The sequence below is a fragment of the Trypanosoma conorhini genome, assembly GCF_003719485.1.
Source record: "Trypanosoma conorhini strain 025E chromosome Unknown Tco_14.4_contig_00044, whole genome shotgun sequence".
Classification (NCBI taxonomy): domain Eukaryota; phylum Euglenozoa; class Kinetoplastea; order Trypanosomatida; family Trypanosomatidae; genus Trypanosoma; species Trypanosoma conorhini.
In genome coordinates, this window is record NW_021704129.1 from 26,250 (window position 1) to 41,684 (window position 15,435).

Sequence of the window (15,435 nt, forward strand, 5' to 3'; positions counted from 1 at the left end):
TATCTTTCATATATATATATTTTTCTAGCCTTCTTGTCACAATGCAATAATGTTGATGTCTGCCAGTCTGCATCTGTATGTGTGCCTGCCCGGCATGAGGTCATACTTTGGCCAGACAGACACACATACACACACGAAGAAAAAAAAAACTACTGGACGCAGTCACGCAGGGTTCGCGTGTTATGACTCTAGGGCCCACGCGTCAGCCTTGGAGAAATGGCGTTGACGAGAGAAAACGTCCACCTCGTTCATCATGGTTGTTGTTTGCGCCAGAGGCAGCGGTGGGAAGATGCGACGGAATCCGCCGCAGTAGGCCAACTCGTCCTGTAGACGAAGGCCCACTTCCTCTCTGGCCTCACTATCTGTCAACGATGGGCTGTCGCGACTCGTGCGGTCACACCACTGATGCACCGTTTCGGCAGCCTCCTTCGAGAGTGGGTCAAGGAGGCCGGCGCGGCGCATCCCGTCATCCAGCGCGCCAAAGCACGATGCGGGGCGCTCAAAGGGTTCAAACATGGCAAGGTTCAGAAGATCGGCCACGACATTCGTCTTTACCGCATAGTCAAAAGGAGAGGTGCTGGCGAGGGAGGGCAATGTGTTCACCTCGACAAGCCATGGCTTGAGCTTCGCATCGAGCATCAAGTCAAATCCGTAGAGTTCAAAAAACCCACCCGGAAAGGAGAGACCACACGCGGCAGCAGACAAGGGAGCCTTGACCGCCAGTAGCGTCTTGATGATTACACGCGCAATTTCCTCCTTCACTTTCTCCGACCTGCGGCGGTGCAACAGGGAACTCAGCGGCGTTGCCGTCGCCGGCCCGACGCGCGGCGAAGAGAAATGCATAGCGTCAATATGCTCCCACAGTTCATTTAAACTCTTCTTGAGCTCCAATGGAGGCAGCGGCTTCGCAGCGGGAGAAACGTCTGGCGACAAATTCGCCTCTTCCTCTCCTTGGCTGCGAGACTGTTTACCGCGTGCCTGCCAGCGCCTTCCCACGGAATAATTTGTGAGATCGCGAAAGGGATCAAAGTTCAGTTCAGTACCACCGCCGCTATACTCCTGCGCCGCCAGACGCACAAGGCCCTCTTCATGAAGGTAGACGGTCAAAGGGTCGTAGCTTGTCACGGCCACATACAGGCGAAGATCGGTTTTGCGCCGGTCAAGCAACAGGGGATCCTCAATGTATTCCTGCACAACGTACTTGCGTCCCCCCGCGCCAGAGAGTGTGAGATCCGTCAGCAGGCGGTTTTCGATTTCCGCCGCCAGACGCTCCCAGTACGGTGCATTCCTAGCACCACCTAAGCAGGTAAGTATGCCGTGACCACAGCTGCCTCGTGCGGGCTTCCAAATAAAACGTTGCATGGGCGGTGCCTCCGCCAAAGCTTTTAAAAGCTCTTCCTTTTCGTCTGGGTACACCCATGTGCGTGGAAAAAAATCGTAGAGTCTCGTTTTTTCTCCAGCTGCCTCGAACGATTTCGAGACTTGGCGCAGGCGTGTTGTTAGCCCCCACTTGCAGCCCACGTTAATATGGCTGCGTGGGAAGTGATTAAAGCGCTGGTGATCGCACACCATTTGAGCCAAGCTGAGGCGCGCCACCCCCTCGTTTCCCGCGGCAGATGACATGGGAAGGGCGATAAGGTCTGCAGAAGCGTCCGCAGTTTGAGGCAGGCGCGACGACGACGACGAACAGGGCGGTGATGACGGGGAGAGGTGGGCAGAGGAGTGGGATGCTCCCATGCCGGGATTCAAGAGCATGGAGCGCCCCCAGAGGAGGTTGCTCGGAATCGTAAGGCCGGCCTGGGTGGGAAGGCGCCTAAAACCCGCCTTCAAAAGCGGCAGCCGCAGGGCGTAGTACTCACATGAAGAGGAGGTGATGCGGAAAAGTGGTAATGCCGTGCCAAGCGGAGGCGCCTTGAATGCGTACGCAGGTGGCTCATCACGCATGCGCGTGAAGAGAAAACTTGCTTTACGGCGTCGGCTTCGGCTTGGCTTCAAGTAGACTGGCTGCTCTGGTGAGGGCGAGGGTCGCTTCTCCTGCGCTTCCTCTCCCAGCCCAACCGCCACCGCCACCGCCACCGCCGCCTGCTGCCCTCTCAATCGACAACAGCACTTCATCTCCACCTTTTAGTTTGCTTGCTTCTACGTGTGAAGTATTCCCCTCCTTTTATTTCTTTGCAGGGGTCTTATTTATTTATTTACATATATATGAGATAAAGAGAAAGAGAGTAAAAGGAGGAGAGATATGAGCTACATCAATGCAGGAAGTTTGTGCGCCTCGCTCCCCCGGAAGACACGCTAACTACAATGCTTCTTCGCACAAGTAAGCCTAACGCGCCTCAGATGCGCAAACTGCGCTGAAAAGGAGACTTTATTGTGTCACAGTCGGTATTCGACTGGCCATCTCCATTGACCCCTCCTCGTCCAGTCTGTGCGGGGCGAGCACCTTCAGCAGCCACTGCAGATCAAACTCCTTCAACAGGCCAAAGTATGGCGAGCCCACGTACCAGCTCGTGCCAAGCGGAATTTCACCGGCGTGCTTCCCGTGACTCGTCAGTGGCTTGGGAAGGACGCCAAGGAGTGCCCGGGTCGCCTCATACACAGAGCGAATGCGGGGACGATTTTTCTCAACAAAATCATTCGCAATGGAGACGGCCTCCACTTTGGTGAGGCTCCTCGGTGGGGGTTGCCACGCCAGTGCGAAGTGCCGCGCATCGGGGGTTTGCCGTACGTCCCACTCCAGACCTTTGCACACGGACGCATGCGTCGGGTTCCGCAAGACGGAGAAGGTCACCTCAAGCGCTCTCTGCATGGATTCAAGTCGCTTGTGGTGGGTTTGCCAGAGTCTTTCCGCCATCGCCTTCTGCCCGACAGGCGCGGCCGCCTCAGAAAATTTGTCTCCAAGCGAGACGATATAAGCCGGCGTAAGCCGCTGAACCGAGACAAAGCCCCCCGCGATAAGATCATTGAGCCTAAACTGAAAATCACGCAACGACAACTTTAACGCATTCGCCGCGGTCACAACGTTTTCAATTCTTTTACCCTGCCGGCACAACTCGAAGACTCCGTCCAGGACCTCGAGCTGCGCCAAGACGCCGCTGACGCCTGACGGTCCCGTTGCCTCGCGCCCCCGCTTTCGCTTTGCTGCCTGGTCAGCGCTGACAACCACCTCTGCAGCGGCGTGATTCACACGGTACCCCATCGGTGCCGTCCCATGCAACTCGTGCAACACCCCATGTTCCTGGGAAATAATCATAAAAAGGACAGTTTCCACCGTCTCTTCACTCATAACAAGTTCCTCTGAAATTTTCGAGACGGAAATCATCGTGAGCTTCTCCCCAACTTGAGTGATGGGACTGCTAAGAATACGATGCACGATGGCCTGCATCTCTAACGGGGAGAGGCAGGACGCGAGAATGCGGGAACGAAGCGTGTAATAATCAAACGGGTTGTACAGAAGACGACAGAACGAGTTCTGACCATCACGCCCTGCACGACCGGTTTCTTGCACGTAACTTTCAAGCGAGCCCGGCGCCGAGGCGTGAACCACGGAGCGGATGTCAGCCTTATCAATGCCCATCCCAAAGGCGACGGTGGCGATAAGCACATCGATATGTCGCTGCATAAACTGCTGTTGTGTCTTTGTCCGTACGTGCTGGTCAAGGCCGGCGTGGTAACTTCGAATGATGATGCGTTCTTTACCCTCCTCGCTTTGTAAACCTCCCTTACTTATCATTTTCTCATGTGTGGCACTTGTAAAGATGGAGGAAGACGCGCCATTCCCACCGTTTCCCTTCTTGACACTCTGCACGGTGCCAAGCTTGGAGGCAAGAAACGTTGCCAATTCATCTGCATCCACACGTGTCTGGACGTACACGAGCATTGGCTTTGGTAGTTCTAGCACGGCATGCAGGAGTTTCTCCTGCAGAGCGCGTTGCGTGGGAGGTCTTTGCGGCTCAGACTCCAGCAAAAAAACCGACTCTAATTGGAGATTCTCACGACGGTACGGCACCGTAACAGTTCGCTCGATGCGAAACAGAACTTTGAGGTCGTCAACAACCGATGGTGCCGCCGTCGCCGTGAGACACAAAAACGGGGGCGAATTTGTCCCTCCACCGTTACCGAGGCGGTCTAATACGCGGTGCACGTACATGAAGGAGGGACGGAAGTCGTATGCCCATTGGGACACGCAGTGTACTTCATCCACGCAAATGAATGCGATTCGACGCACATGTTGCTCCAACACACCTCGCAGTTTACTGTGACGGACAAGCCGTTCGGGTGACACAAACAACAGATCAATGGAGCACATCGGGGAGGCCAAGTCGTCCAAAATCGTCTTCTCCCGCGAAGACGATGTACCGGAGGAGAGTACGGCCGTTCTTAGGCTTCCGCCACTGGCTATTTTAACAGCTTGATCGGCCATAAGGGAAAGCAGTGGAGACACAACAACGGCAAATAGGGCTCCTGGGGGTTCGCGCTGGGCCCCTGATTTGCTTGAGCGTTGTACTTCCTGCCAGGCCCTGAACTTGGCTTCGAAGAGCAGGCGATGAACGAGAATAGGAAACTGGAAACAAAGCGTTTTGCCCCATCCTGTGGGGAACACAGCCAGCGTGTTGCGTCCCTGCAGTATTGACAACACCACCTCCTGTTGGCCTTGACGGAACTGGCCAGAGCCGACACCTAGGTAGTTTCGCAGAAGATAGTTGCATACCGGGATTGTCTGCGAAGAAGAAGCTGCAGAAGTAGCGGTTGAAGGTTCGTCAAAAAGAGACTCAAGCTTTACCTGCAGTATGCTCTTATCTTCTTCTGCTTCTGCTTCCAGCACAACATCCGATTGCCTTGTATCGGGTTTTTGTGTGCCATAGTGAGCGGCAGGGCAGTCTTCCACAGCTTCTGCTGTGACGTCAATTTCGTCTTTGCGGGCAGAGGTATGATGAGAAGAAGTCACTGCGCCAAACGCCACTAGCCGAGGCGGCGCCAAGTACGGAACACTTGCAGACCCTTCTTCTTCTTCTTCTTCCAACTCCTCCACCTGTTCTTCTTTTGGCTGCGCTGCAGGGAGGTCACAGGAAGAGGTTCCGTCACTGTGGACGTCATCAAGGAAGAGTTCCTCACTGCCCTCTTCCATCGCTCCCCCTACATGCACACCCTCAAAATTCCCTCGGCCTTTCGGCGGCAAGTCCCGGCTTCCCCCCTCGCCCACTGCTGTTGCTAAGAGACACACATGAAGTGAAGGCGTCACGCACGTTAATTCGCAGCCATAGTAATAGTAGCGAAGAAGGTGAAAACAGCAGCAGTACAATAACAGTAGTAATAATAAAAGGAGTGGGGCGGAATGAGAAGCAATACGAAACTCGCTCACGCGTTTCATCTTCGCCGTTTGGCCCCTCGGCATCAAACAATTTCATCTGCAAAGCAAACCATGTTGTCCTCTGCAAAGGATGTCATGGCTTCGTCATATGCTTCCCCAGTCACCAACGCATCCTCATCGTCCTCCTCCTCTTCCTCTTCCCCTGCGTCATCACCAACGTCGGCGCATTGCCGGTCCGCCATCATCGCTCTTGCTTTATCGCGCCGTCGTGCAAGCTGTACTCCAAGCGTCTGTTCCGGGTCATGGAAGGGGTAATGGTAGCGGAATCCTAATGGCGTCAGCGTGCAGAGATTGTCTCGCACGACGCACAACCCCCGTCGTTGGCAAGCCAACAGCGCCTCTCGTCCATTACCAAATCCAGTGCCAGTCAGCGCCTCCTTCTCAAGTACTCGGGAGGCACCCCGCACGTTCAATGAAGGCAGCGGCTCGGGCAGCGTCTCACTCGCCCCCATGGTGTAGTCAAAAAGGTCAAGAACCGCACTTACGCTTCGATGAAAAGAAAGACCATAACTTTCGCTAGGCAAAGCACCTTCACCTTCCTCCTCCCCGGCAACAACGTGGTTGTCTCTTGTTTTGTCACCCGATTGCCGCGCCACGAGCTGCATCACACTGTCCCAGAAGGTAGGGCCCTCATCCGCAAAGTAGGACAACTTTTCTTCCTCACTCCTCGTGGCTTCCCCGGCGCGTGCGTTGCCATCACGACACAGTTTATTCTTCTGCTCATCAACGGCGAGCAAGTCACTGGGGACCTTGCGGTTTCCCGTCACGACAAACTCCAACACATCATCGTACGTCATGCCCTGGAGGTGTGGGCGTAACGTCGCCAACAGGTGCATGATCCTAGACGGAGTCAGCCGTAAATGCTCCAAAAAAGTCGAAATACGGGAGTCCATGGCGACACGCTCACGGTACCGCAGCAAACGCTCTCGTTGCTCTGTCAAGCGCTCCGCCTTCGTCTTGGCAGACATTTCTTGTAGAATTGCAGCGGCTTTTTCGCGTCTCTCCAGACGATTTTGCAGTTCCTTTACCCGCCGCTCCTCACTTTCCTTTTCCCGCTCCTCTCTTAGCCTTGAAATGCATTGGAGTTCCTCATCCTTCATGCAACGAAGTTTCCGCTGCTCCTCCTCAAAGGCTTTCGATCTCACCATTACTGCTTCGTTTCTTTGCGCCTCCGCCAGCAGCTGACGTTTTTTTGCTTCATCCGCTCTCTGCTTGTGTTCCGCCATTGCTTTCGCTCGGAGTTCCGCGGTGCTGAGGAGTTCATCCTGCAGCTGCCGGAAGCCCCTCCGCCCCGTTGCTGCGGCTGTTGTGGTTACCACCATCTCTGCAGGATTGTCGGCACGCTCCTCGGTCAGCGCTTTCTGCAATGCAGGGATGAGGGCTCCCGCCAGTTCTTCTGCGCCCAGCAGCAGCTGCACCAACTCGCGGCGTCGATCGTCGCCTAGGAGGCGGAGGACGCTCTCGACATACTCTGTGGGCGTCAGTGGGGCAGCGGGTGCGTAGAAGCCATCCACGCGCGAAACTCCTCTCAGCCAGGTCTCAAGGAGCGCCTTGTAGTCGCTTGGAGTCCATCGCGGTGGGGCGAAGACGTCAGGCATCCGCTGCGCGATGATTCCGCAACACTCCAGTCGACGGGTTGCCGCCATGGCAGAGCGAAGCGCGGACAGGGTTCTTTGCCCCATCCACGTCGCATGAGCAGCGTCCTTCCAGGGGCTTAGGATTGAGAGGAGGAGGTTCAGGTAGCTTTCCCACGTACGGGCCCGCGGCACGTTGCCATCACCACACTCCGCAATCTGGAGGAGCTGCGCAGCCAGGGACTCCACAATACACTCCGGAGTACAGGCGTCCGCCTCCACGGCAGATGGTGGTGTCAGGCAAAAAAGAAGAGCAAAGGAATCTGCGATGCATTTGCTAAAATAGTCCAAGGCATCCGCGCGGGAAGACGACGCGGATGCTCTGTCTTTGTTGTTGTTGTTGCCGCTGCTGCTACTGTGCCTTCCTCCCTTCTTTTTATTTCCTCCACCCCCACCGCTTCCTGCGGGTGGAGCGGGCATCGACTTCTCTCTCCCCGCCGGCGAGGCTGCCAGCATCTCCAATACGGGTCTCACGGCCGCGTGCGGCACGGCAGACGCCACTTCCCTCAGTTCTGTTATCATGTACCGCCGCCGTACAAATTCGGCAAGGACGCTGAGTGGTTGGACAACTTGTTCTACCTCGCCCGTCGGGACGGCGCCCACGTTAAGCGACAGCATCTGCACCACCTTCAACACGGAGACCCACAGCTTCGCCTCCTCCTCGACGGTGAGCAAGGGCAAACTTTGCGTCTCCCCCCACAGGACCAGCAACTTGTAGAGAAAGACGTACACCACTAGACTTGCAAAGGCCCCCTCATGCCGCACGTTCCGATCCACGCAGCAGCGAAGAAGACCTGACAATCGCTCGGGGCCCCATTCCAGCAAAGGAACACGTGTAAAGACGGACTCTGTGAGTAGAGTCATGCGCTCACCATGCATCTGGACAACGTCAACAAAGACGTCAAGGAGCGACGCATCCAGTGAGTGAAGAAGGGTTAGGGGGCGTAAAGTTGGAAGTAGGTAGTCGCCATACACGCCCAGCACACGGGCAGCCAACTCACTATCCGTGCCAATGACTTGTTGGAACTTGGCTGGGGTATTAAAGAGTGATAAAAGCAGCTCCGTGCAATCAGGTGGAAAAACCATGTCCAATGCAGCGTTGAGCATTTCACTTGAAACGGCAGTCACCCCCTCCTTGGGGTTGCCGTGAGTATTCAATGATAAATTCGGTTTGCGTCCTGCCGCCCGGTGGTTTCCTTTTAAGGGCTTTCGTTCCTTCGGCTCCACTTTTGCTGGGGGACTCATGCCGAGAAAAAACCGCATGGTGTCCACCTCCATGGCGCCTGTCAGAGTGAAGAGTTTAAATGTCACAGGGGACTTTGGCAACACCTCCCTGGCATCCTTCAGCGTGGTTTGCAGCGGATACAAGGAAAGTGCGTGCACGTACGTCAACGCCTCAAGAAGAAGCTCCAGCAGCACTGGACACGGCTTTTGCCCCTCCGATCCGTTTTTTAAGGAGGCACAGAGGACCGGGAACGTCATGTTCACCTCAGGAGCCTCGGCCAGGGCTATCATATGGCCGCTATTTTGTGTGTGACGCAGCATGTGAACAAGCGACTGCGCCAGTGAGCGGCACTGCTCTGTTGAGGGATTGGGGAACGGTGGTCGTCCCACTGCCTCGTCAAGCCGCCTAATGGTTTCACAAATCATTGGCTGGACGACGTCAAACGGCCGCGTCTCCCAGTCAGAAACGCCCACATCTGCCTGCATCCTTTCACAGTTCCACTTCGCCCTCTACATCCAGACAACCTCGCCCAGAGAAGCGCCCCGCAAAGAAAGAAAGAAGGTTTTAAAGAAAGCAGAGGCTCAGTTCAGGGCAAAGTATGGCCTCCCCTCCCTTTCCACCACGCACACATACACCCAACAAAGCCAACGAAATAGCGAATAGGTGCGACACAAGTATGTAAGTATGTGTGAATAGACGCCACGCAAAACTAGCGAGGAGTCCACGCTTCCCCCCCCCCCCCCATAAAAAAAAAAAAAACAACAACAAACTTTTTTGCTGGGGGAGGCGTGGAAACCGTTCGCTCCGGCCCCCGTTTCCCTTCCTCAAAGGTAGTTGCTCCAATTCCCAACCTCAACAGTTTCTTTCCACAAGAAACACCTGTGAAAAACACAGTGCGTCGGCCGTCGGTGGAACGGGGTAATCTACAGAAGGACCAAATGCACGAAGCTGCCGGAGGTTCATATTGTGCTCGGAAGCAGCAGCACGAAGGGCCGCGGCAACCGCTTCCCGTTGCGCGGGTACAACACGTGCGTCTGAATATTGCTGCTGCAGGAGATCTGAAATGCCAAGCGGAGCGGCCTCCTGCGCCACAAAGAGCAGAGTCCCCGCACCGCAAATTCGCTGCCGCAGCAACGCAGCCAGTGCTGTCCGCCATTCTTCCTCAGAGGACAACTGGTCAGGGTGATGCTCCAAATAAACCACATCCTGTCGGCGGGCGTCCAAGTCTTGGATACGTGCACAGGTGGTGGTTTCACAGACATTGAAGACTGCCGCAGCGTGGTTGGCCACCAAGTTTTCCCGTATACGGTTTACCAGGGCATCATCTGGTTCGGCAATCAGCACACTCTTTGCCGACATCACGGCATTCAGGGCCGCCGACCCGCTACGGTCATTAACGCACAAAACACGTTTGCCCCGACAGAGCTCACGGAGCATAAAACGTATCCTGCGATGCGCGGGGTTAAGCAGCCACCTATTACTTCGTGTTGCAGGGGTTTCCGCTTGGGGAACCCAGAGGTGTCTCGTACCGTTCTCAAGGTACACTGCTGAGAGAGGAATGGTGGGATGAACGAGGGTAAGCTTTTCACGGTCTTTCAGGTACGGCGTATCTAGCAGCAGCTGCTCAGCCCCCTGGCGCCTCAAGTACTCCGCCACGGCAGGAACGAGTCGTTCAGCTCCAAAGGAAGTTGCCACAATGCGGGCAAAGCTGGAGGAAAAGAGGTCGACGTACAAAGATGGAATGCCATCCGCCGTGCCGTTCAATACCCGGTACGTGTTAGTGTCACCGTGCAGCATTGGGCCAAACGCGCGCCGACGCCTCCCCCACGCCTCCCGCAATCGCCTTAGAAAAAAGTCCTCGCCAATGATAGGCAACTCGGCCACCGCTTTGGGTGTCGTATGAAACACCTCCACACGAAGAAGCGTCGGCTCGTAGAAGCCCAACGCGAGCAGCTGGTGGCGATCCGAATCCCGCACCTCCACGATGCTTCCAGTGGCGATCTCGCGACGAGCGAACTCCACGCTGTTCGCATCAAACGAGCTGAGTGAAATGGCGCATTGGCGTTCGTGGGTGAGGAGACGGTGCTGCTGCGGGCGAAGTTTCAGCTGTGGAAACTTCTGCGCCGGTGCAAGACGGTTGGGGAGCAGAGGGGCGAAGACTTTGGACCACATGCACAGCGTGCCAAATTCCCGGCGCCTCCCCTTTTCCTCCTTGTGCCTTTACTCCACTCTCCCTCACTCCTCGCAGCAGGGAATTCCCCCCTCACTTTCGGAGCCAACGCCGTGCGTGTGGGTGTGTGGGTGAAGGGAGAGAGAGGAGAGAAAAAAAAACAGCAACGAAGAGGCAAAGGCAGAAGGGCAATGTCGTTGTTTCTTAGTACGCCGTCCCCCCAAGTGAGAGCCAGTCGGAGATAAATGCACAGAAAGAGACGGCGGCGGCAATCACAAGAAAGGCGCTTGGCTGAAGTGGGAGAAATGCGGTGTGTGTAGGGAGATGAGTGCACACCTGCAAAGGAAGACATACACACACACACACAGTCTATGCCTCCTTGGCGGAGAAGAGGTATCGCGACTCCCACCAGTTCTCGCTCTCCTCCGCTTCTTCGGCGCCCGACTTTCCCCAAGAGTTTTGAGTTGCACCTCGTCGCAACTGACCTCGACCACGGTAGTCGAGCGTCAGCTCCTCGCCGACGCCAATGTCCCTGACTGCTCGAACCACAACGGCGCGCCGTGGGATGCTCACACAGGCGGCGCAATTATGGCCGACTGAAGCGTGGTTCAAAAAATCCACGATAGGTGCAATGACAGATGTTACACGATCAGAGGCCTGGTCATCCCCAAAAACAGCTGCCATCCGCAACAAGCGTGCACGCAGAACATAGATTGCCGCAAGCAGCGTCGCATCCAATTCCGACGGATGTGCGTCGTAAAAAGCGTACTCTTCCTGCGGGGCACAAGAAAGTATGCAATCCCGCAGATTCCATGCAATCTGTTCGATGTTGGAGTGGACATTGGCTTCCTCCTCGACGTCAGAAAAGTACGGTCCCTCCAAGCCATACGACAAATACTTTTCTATGGGAAGAGCGTGAAGATACAGATCCGCCGGATGAAAATTCGGTGGACCCAGCGGGGGCCTGCCGACGCCCTCTCGGTTCTTCAGCAAAACAACCTTCCGCCAAAAGTACCGAAGTGCCGCCGAAACGGCCACTGAGGCTTCCACAGGCGAGAGGGTGAGCGTGATCACCTTTTTGTCTTCTGTCGAGACAGAGGCGGTTAGGGAGACGCCTTCGTCTGGCGCATCGGGAGAGAGCCGCCGCAGCCAGAACTGAGCTTCTGGGAAAAGTGCGGACCGGTTCCAACGTCGTAGTCGTCGGGGGTCACGCGAGGCATGTGGGAGGTAGCAGTAACGCAGCGGCACATCCATCAGCAGATCGCCTCGTTGAAACCGTCGTTTCGCCACCAACCCACGAATGCCGTCGCGTGGGCGATGCACCTGCGCCATGGGAGCTGTCCAGGCCCTCAGTGCGCGTGCCAACGTCATCGCCAACCCTGTCGGCACCCACTCCTCGACCCACTTTTCACCAGACCCTATGAGAGAGTAGAACTGCTTAGCGGCGTAATAGGCCCCGCCGATCCACACACACGCCGGCGGCCCGACAGGGGTGGAGAGGAAGACAACATAAAAGAGCTGAGAGACATCCCAAATGGTACGGAGGACGGGGGGTTTGCAACAGAAGTTCAAGGAAAAAGCAAAAACAAAAGCAAAAAAAAAGAGCTAAAGTTACGGGGAGACGGGCAGCTACCGGTCAAACCAAACAACGGGACATCTGGCGGGAACGGGTAACAGAGCTCAGTTGATGACAGAAAAACGACGGGCCTGTAATTGCTGGTTCCGCTGAAGATGTGAGGCCTTGCGAGGCAGGAAGACAAACACAGGGAAATAAGTGGAGGTGATACAACGCGGACAACGATCGCGGCGTGCCAGGCGTATTCCATTAAACACTCTTCTGGAAGAGGGCTCCAGTTAACTAACACCACGATCCACAGAAAGAGCAGAAGAAAGAAGAACAAACACACATAAGAAAGGAAATCAAATCAAACTCACCGGGAAAAGAGTCACGCAAAAGAGGAATTGGAAATACGACAAGTAACCAATAAAGAAGAATTGGAAGGAGTTTCTTATGCGCAATAATTCCTGTACAAGACGCGAAAACTGGTGCCTGATTTAACGACCCTTGTCACAACTCACTCAAATAAACACATTGTCGGGAGATTATATATATATATATATATATATATGTGTCTAACAAAAACATCCTTCTATGGCACTGAACTCAAGTGAAACTCACTTCTTATGCTTCTTGAAGATTTTGGAGAAGAATGACAATTTCCCTTTTTTACTCTTTTCAGAACTAACAGCCTTCAATGGTGCTTCTTTGCGATCTATGGCAGGTCGCTTCTCCTCAACACTCTCTTCTTCCTTTCGCTGCTTCTCGCCAACGGTAACTGCAATGCCGGACTTCACGTCCTTTCCGCTGCGTGGGCCGTACGAGCTGATAGTAAAGCCCGGTGCTGACCCTCCTGCATCTCGGGGTTCCCGCTGCGCAGTGGATGCTGGGGAACTGACGTAGGAGTTGAGTGGAGTCCAATTAGGAACTTCTTGAAAGCCAATTAATCTATCGGGATTGAGCACAGAGCTGCCCGAGGAACCTCGTGAAGAGGAAAACAAGGACTCCGTTTGCTTCTTTTGCTCCGTGACCTCATCGATATCTTCTCCCCCCGATGCGTTGTGTCCATCCGTCGTTACGCTGTTTGTTTCTTCTGCTCGCACTTGGCTCGCAGAGTCTGTCTGGTCCATGGGCATCTTCTGGGACGAGCAGCAACCACTTCCACTAAGGGTACCGATATTAGGAGTATTGAAAATGCTAGGATCCAAGCCATCGGAACGAAGAAAGGGTGCTGCTTCTAAAGGCCCATTGTCTTTTACTGCAGCACACTCGCCTGTATCCTCCGCCTTAGTAATCACTGAGCCTTGCGCCCCCAGCACTGCACGTTCCTCTTGCCCTTGTGGTGATACTGAGCGCTTCGGCTCGAGTTCTGCAACCGATGACGTCTTATCATCCCCCACCATAGACAGGGAAGAGGAAGGCTTGAGGTTTAGCCGCGGCAATTGTGGTGAAGTTCCCGTAAAAAAGGTGGGACTGCGACAGTCTGGCGCAGCTAGCGCACTCTTGGATTCCGAAGCTTCTGTTTGGCGTGGAACAACGTCTGCTTGCTCCTTGGAGAAGTCTTTGGCGTGCATCGTGTCAGGGGTGGCGGGAACACGAGGGGGGTAACAGTTGAAAGAGTGGGCCGAGCTCGCGGAGGCAAATGAAGTCAAAGGTGGACGCTTCAGCCCCAGGGGAGACGAGTCGGCGTAGGCTAGGCGCACCTCCCCCGACGTAGCCTCCTCCATCCCACCTGAGCGTCTCCCACGTCCGCCGCCCAATTTCATAGTCGAGTGATACATCATCCCCTCCATGTGTTGCACACGAGACCGCATGTCCCGTAATTCGTCTTGCAGTGCGTCGATTAGTTTTTCCTCCTGGTGCCTCGATGACGGAGGGGAGGCCCCGGGTGGCTTGCCTGGAAGCTGCTGCGCCGGTACCGCGAGAACATTAACAGGTGAGAAAAAAGAGGATTTCGTTTCCAGCCGTCTCTTCTCCTGCTCAACCGTCATCGCCTCACGAAGGGTAATCACTTCTTCCCTTAAACACGCGAGTTCTCGTATCAATGTGTCGCTTGGCAAAGACATATCCTTCACTATTTTGTTCTGCACCGCAGCCGCGGCTGCCGTCATTGCTGCATAGTGTGTTCCGCGGTTGTGGCGCTTCTTCACGTGCGACTCCAGCGACGAGGAGGACGGGTAGCCATTTCCACACAAGGGGCAAGCGAAGGAGCGTCCGGAACTGTCGACGCGCAAGGGGTGGTGCGGTGCGGCTGCCTCGGCGCCAACCCCATCCTGGCCGTTCGGTGCACAGCGGCGCCGCATCCGTGCAGCCACCTCCCGCAACGCCACGAGTTCCTCAAAGACCTCATCTCTTTCCTCGCGTAATTCATCCGCCCTTCCCCGCGCATCCGCCACCTCCGCCTCGAGACCCCTCTGACGGTAGGCGAGGTATTGAATGGTGCACTGCATTGCGTGACACACCCTCTCCGTCATCGCGCGTGACTTCTCCGAGAAGAACCACTCCTCCGGTAGCCGCACCACGTGCCAGCCGAGTTGACGAATCGTTGCACGCTTTACTGTCCCGCTTGTGGCGTCGTCCGCATTGTACAGGACCGGTCCATTGACAACGGCAAGGAACGCGAGGTCGCAGGGCGGTTCATGCAGCTGAAACTCAAAAGTCATCTACGGTACAAGGTGGATCCACCGCCGACCTGCCTCCCTGCCACCCCCCACACACTCTAGCGCGGCTGGGCTCGTACGTAAAAGACGTAGATCGAACAGAAGAAGATGACGCACACAGAGAAAAAAAAACCTCGCAGTTGGTGTAGTTTACGCCGAATAAAAAGACGTATTTTTTGTTTTTGTTTTGCGGAAGGAACGGCACAGGGGCAGCCGAAAACACAAACAAGGCATGCATGCACATATAAGGACTTCATCTCGCCACGTTGCTGGTAAACGTCTTGGTTCCAAACAAACAGGAAGAGCACAAAACCATCCACAATCTCTCTTCCCTACCCCCCCCCCCAAAAAAAAAAAACTTGATGCCAAACCTCGCTCAGCAAAACAAAACAAAATGCAGCAAAGTGACGGGGGCGCCATTAGCTCTATTCTCCGGTGAAGACCCCTTTTCGTTCATTCTCGTGTCTACAGTCCCGACTGATTCTCTTTGTCATTATTTTTTTTGTCTCTTATTTTTGGATCTCGCGTTTATGACCCTTTAGGAAAATATAGAGACACATACAAGAGAGATATTTTGCTTTAGATACTTCCATTGCTCCGGTAAGGAAAATAGACTGTGCTTGTGCGTGGATCATTACACGTACACACCTTCTTCTCTTCTAATATAATAATAACATTATATACATATACATATACATATATATATATATATGTATATATTCAGTGAGGGGCGAAGCAGTGACATTCGTTTACCGATGAGAACCAAAAAAAAAAGATGGAGATAAAATATATATATATATATATATATCGCACAGTT

The 15,435-nt window shown here is 54.6% G+C and overlaps 6 protein-coding genes across 6 annotated transcripts, besides 7 other annotated features; all 6 read right to left on the minus strand.

The window, feature by feature from the left end:
• Positions 1-180: 180 nt before the first annotated feature.
• Tco025E_01371 (putative tubulin-tyrosine ligase-like protein) lies at positions 181-2,115 on the minus strand (the record flags this gene model as incomplete). Its single annotated transcript, XM_029368309.1, has 1 exon — positions 181-2,115. The coding sequence occupies one exon, from the start codon at positions 2,113-2,115 to the stop codon at positions 181-183; it is 1,935 nt and encodes a 644-aa protein (XP_029231614.1).
• Positions 2,116-2,183: 68 nt separating this feature from the next.
• Positions 2,184-2,207: a microsatellite.
• A 161-nt stretch (positions 2,208-2,368) lies between these two features.
• Tco025E_01372 (ATP-dependent DEAD/H DNA helicase recQ family-like protein) lies at positions 2,369-5,128 on the minus strand (the record flags this gene model as incomplete). The annotated part of the gene is made up of 1 exon (XM_029368310.1): positions 2,369-5,128. The coding sequence occupies one exon, from the start codon at positions 5,126-5,128 to the stop codon at positions 2,369-2,371; it is 2,760 nt and encodes a 919-aa protein (XP_029231615.1).
• Positions 5,129-5,394: 266 nt separating this feature from the next.
• On the minus strand, positions 5,395-8,715 carry Tco025E_01373 (uncharacterized protein; the record flags this gene model as incomplete). The annotated part of the gene is made up of 1 exon (XM_029368311.1): positions 5,395-8,715. One exon carries the CDS (start codon positions 8,713-8,715, stop codon positions 5,395-5,397), a length of 3,321 nt encoding a protein of 1,106 aa, XP_029231616.1.
• A 260-nt stretch (positions 8,716-8,975) lies between these two features.
• Positions 8,976-8,999: a microsatellite.
• Positions 9,000-9,082: 83 nt separating this feature from the next.
• Positions 9,083-10,402, minus strand: Tco025E_01374 (23S rRNA (cytosine1962-C5)-methyltransferase; the record flags this gene model as incomplete). The annotated part of the gene is made up of 1 exon (XM_029368312.1): positions 9,083-10,402. One exon carries the CDS (start codon positions 10,400-10,402, stop codon positions 9,083-9,085), a length of 1,320 nt encoding a protein of 439 aa, XP_029231617.1.
• Positions 10,403-10,748: 346 nt separating this feature from the next.
• Positions 10,749-10,767: a microsatellite.
• Positions 10,768-10,769: 2 nt separating this feature from the next.
• Tco025E_01375 (uncharacterized protein) lies at positions 10,770-11,771 on the minus strand (the record flags this gene model as incomplete). Its single annotated transcript, XM_029368313.1, has 1 exon — positions 10,770-11,771. One exon carries the CDS (start codon positions 11,769-11,771, stop codon positions 10,770-10,772), a length of 1,002 nt encoding a protein of 333 aa, XP_029231618.1.
• A 204-nt stretch (positions 11,772-11,975) lies between these two features.
• Positions 11,976-12,011: a sequence feature (A-rich).
• A 493-nt stretch (positions 12,012-12,504) lies between these two features.
• Positions 12,505-12,529: a microsatellite.
• A 46-nt stretch (positions 12,530-12,575) lies between these two features.
• On the minus strand, positions 12,576-14,621 carry Tco025E_01376 (zinc finger protein; the record flags this gene model as incomplete). Its single annotated transcript, XM_029368314.1, has 1 exon — positions 12,576-14,621. The coding sequence occupies one exon, from the start codon at positions 14,619-14,621 to the stop codon at positions 12,576-12,578; it is 2,046 nt and encodes a 681-aa protein (XP_029231619.1).
• A 674-nt stretch (positions 14,622-15,295) lies between these two features.
• Positions 15,296-15,338: a microsatellite.
• Positions 15,339-15,404: 66 nt separating this feature from the next.
• Positions 15,405-15,426: a microsatellite.
• The last annotated feature ends 9 nt before the right edge of the window (positions 15,427-15,435 follow it).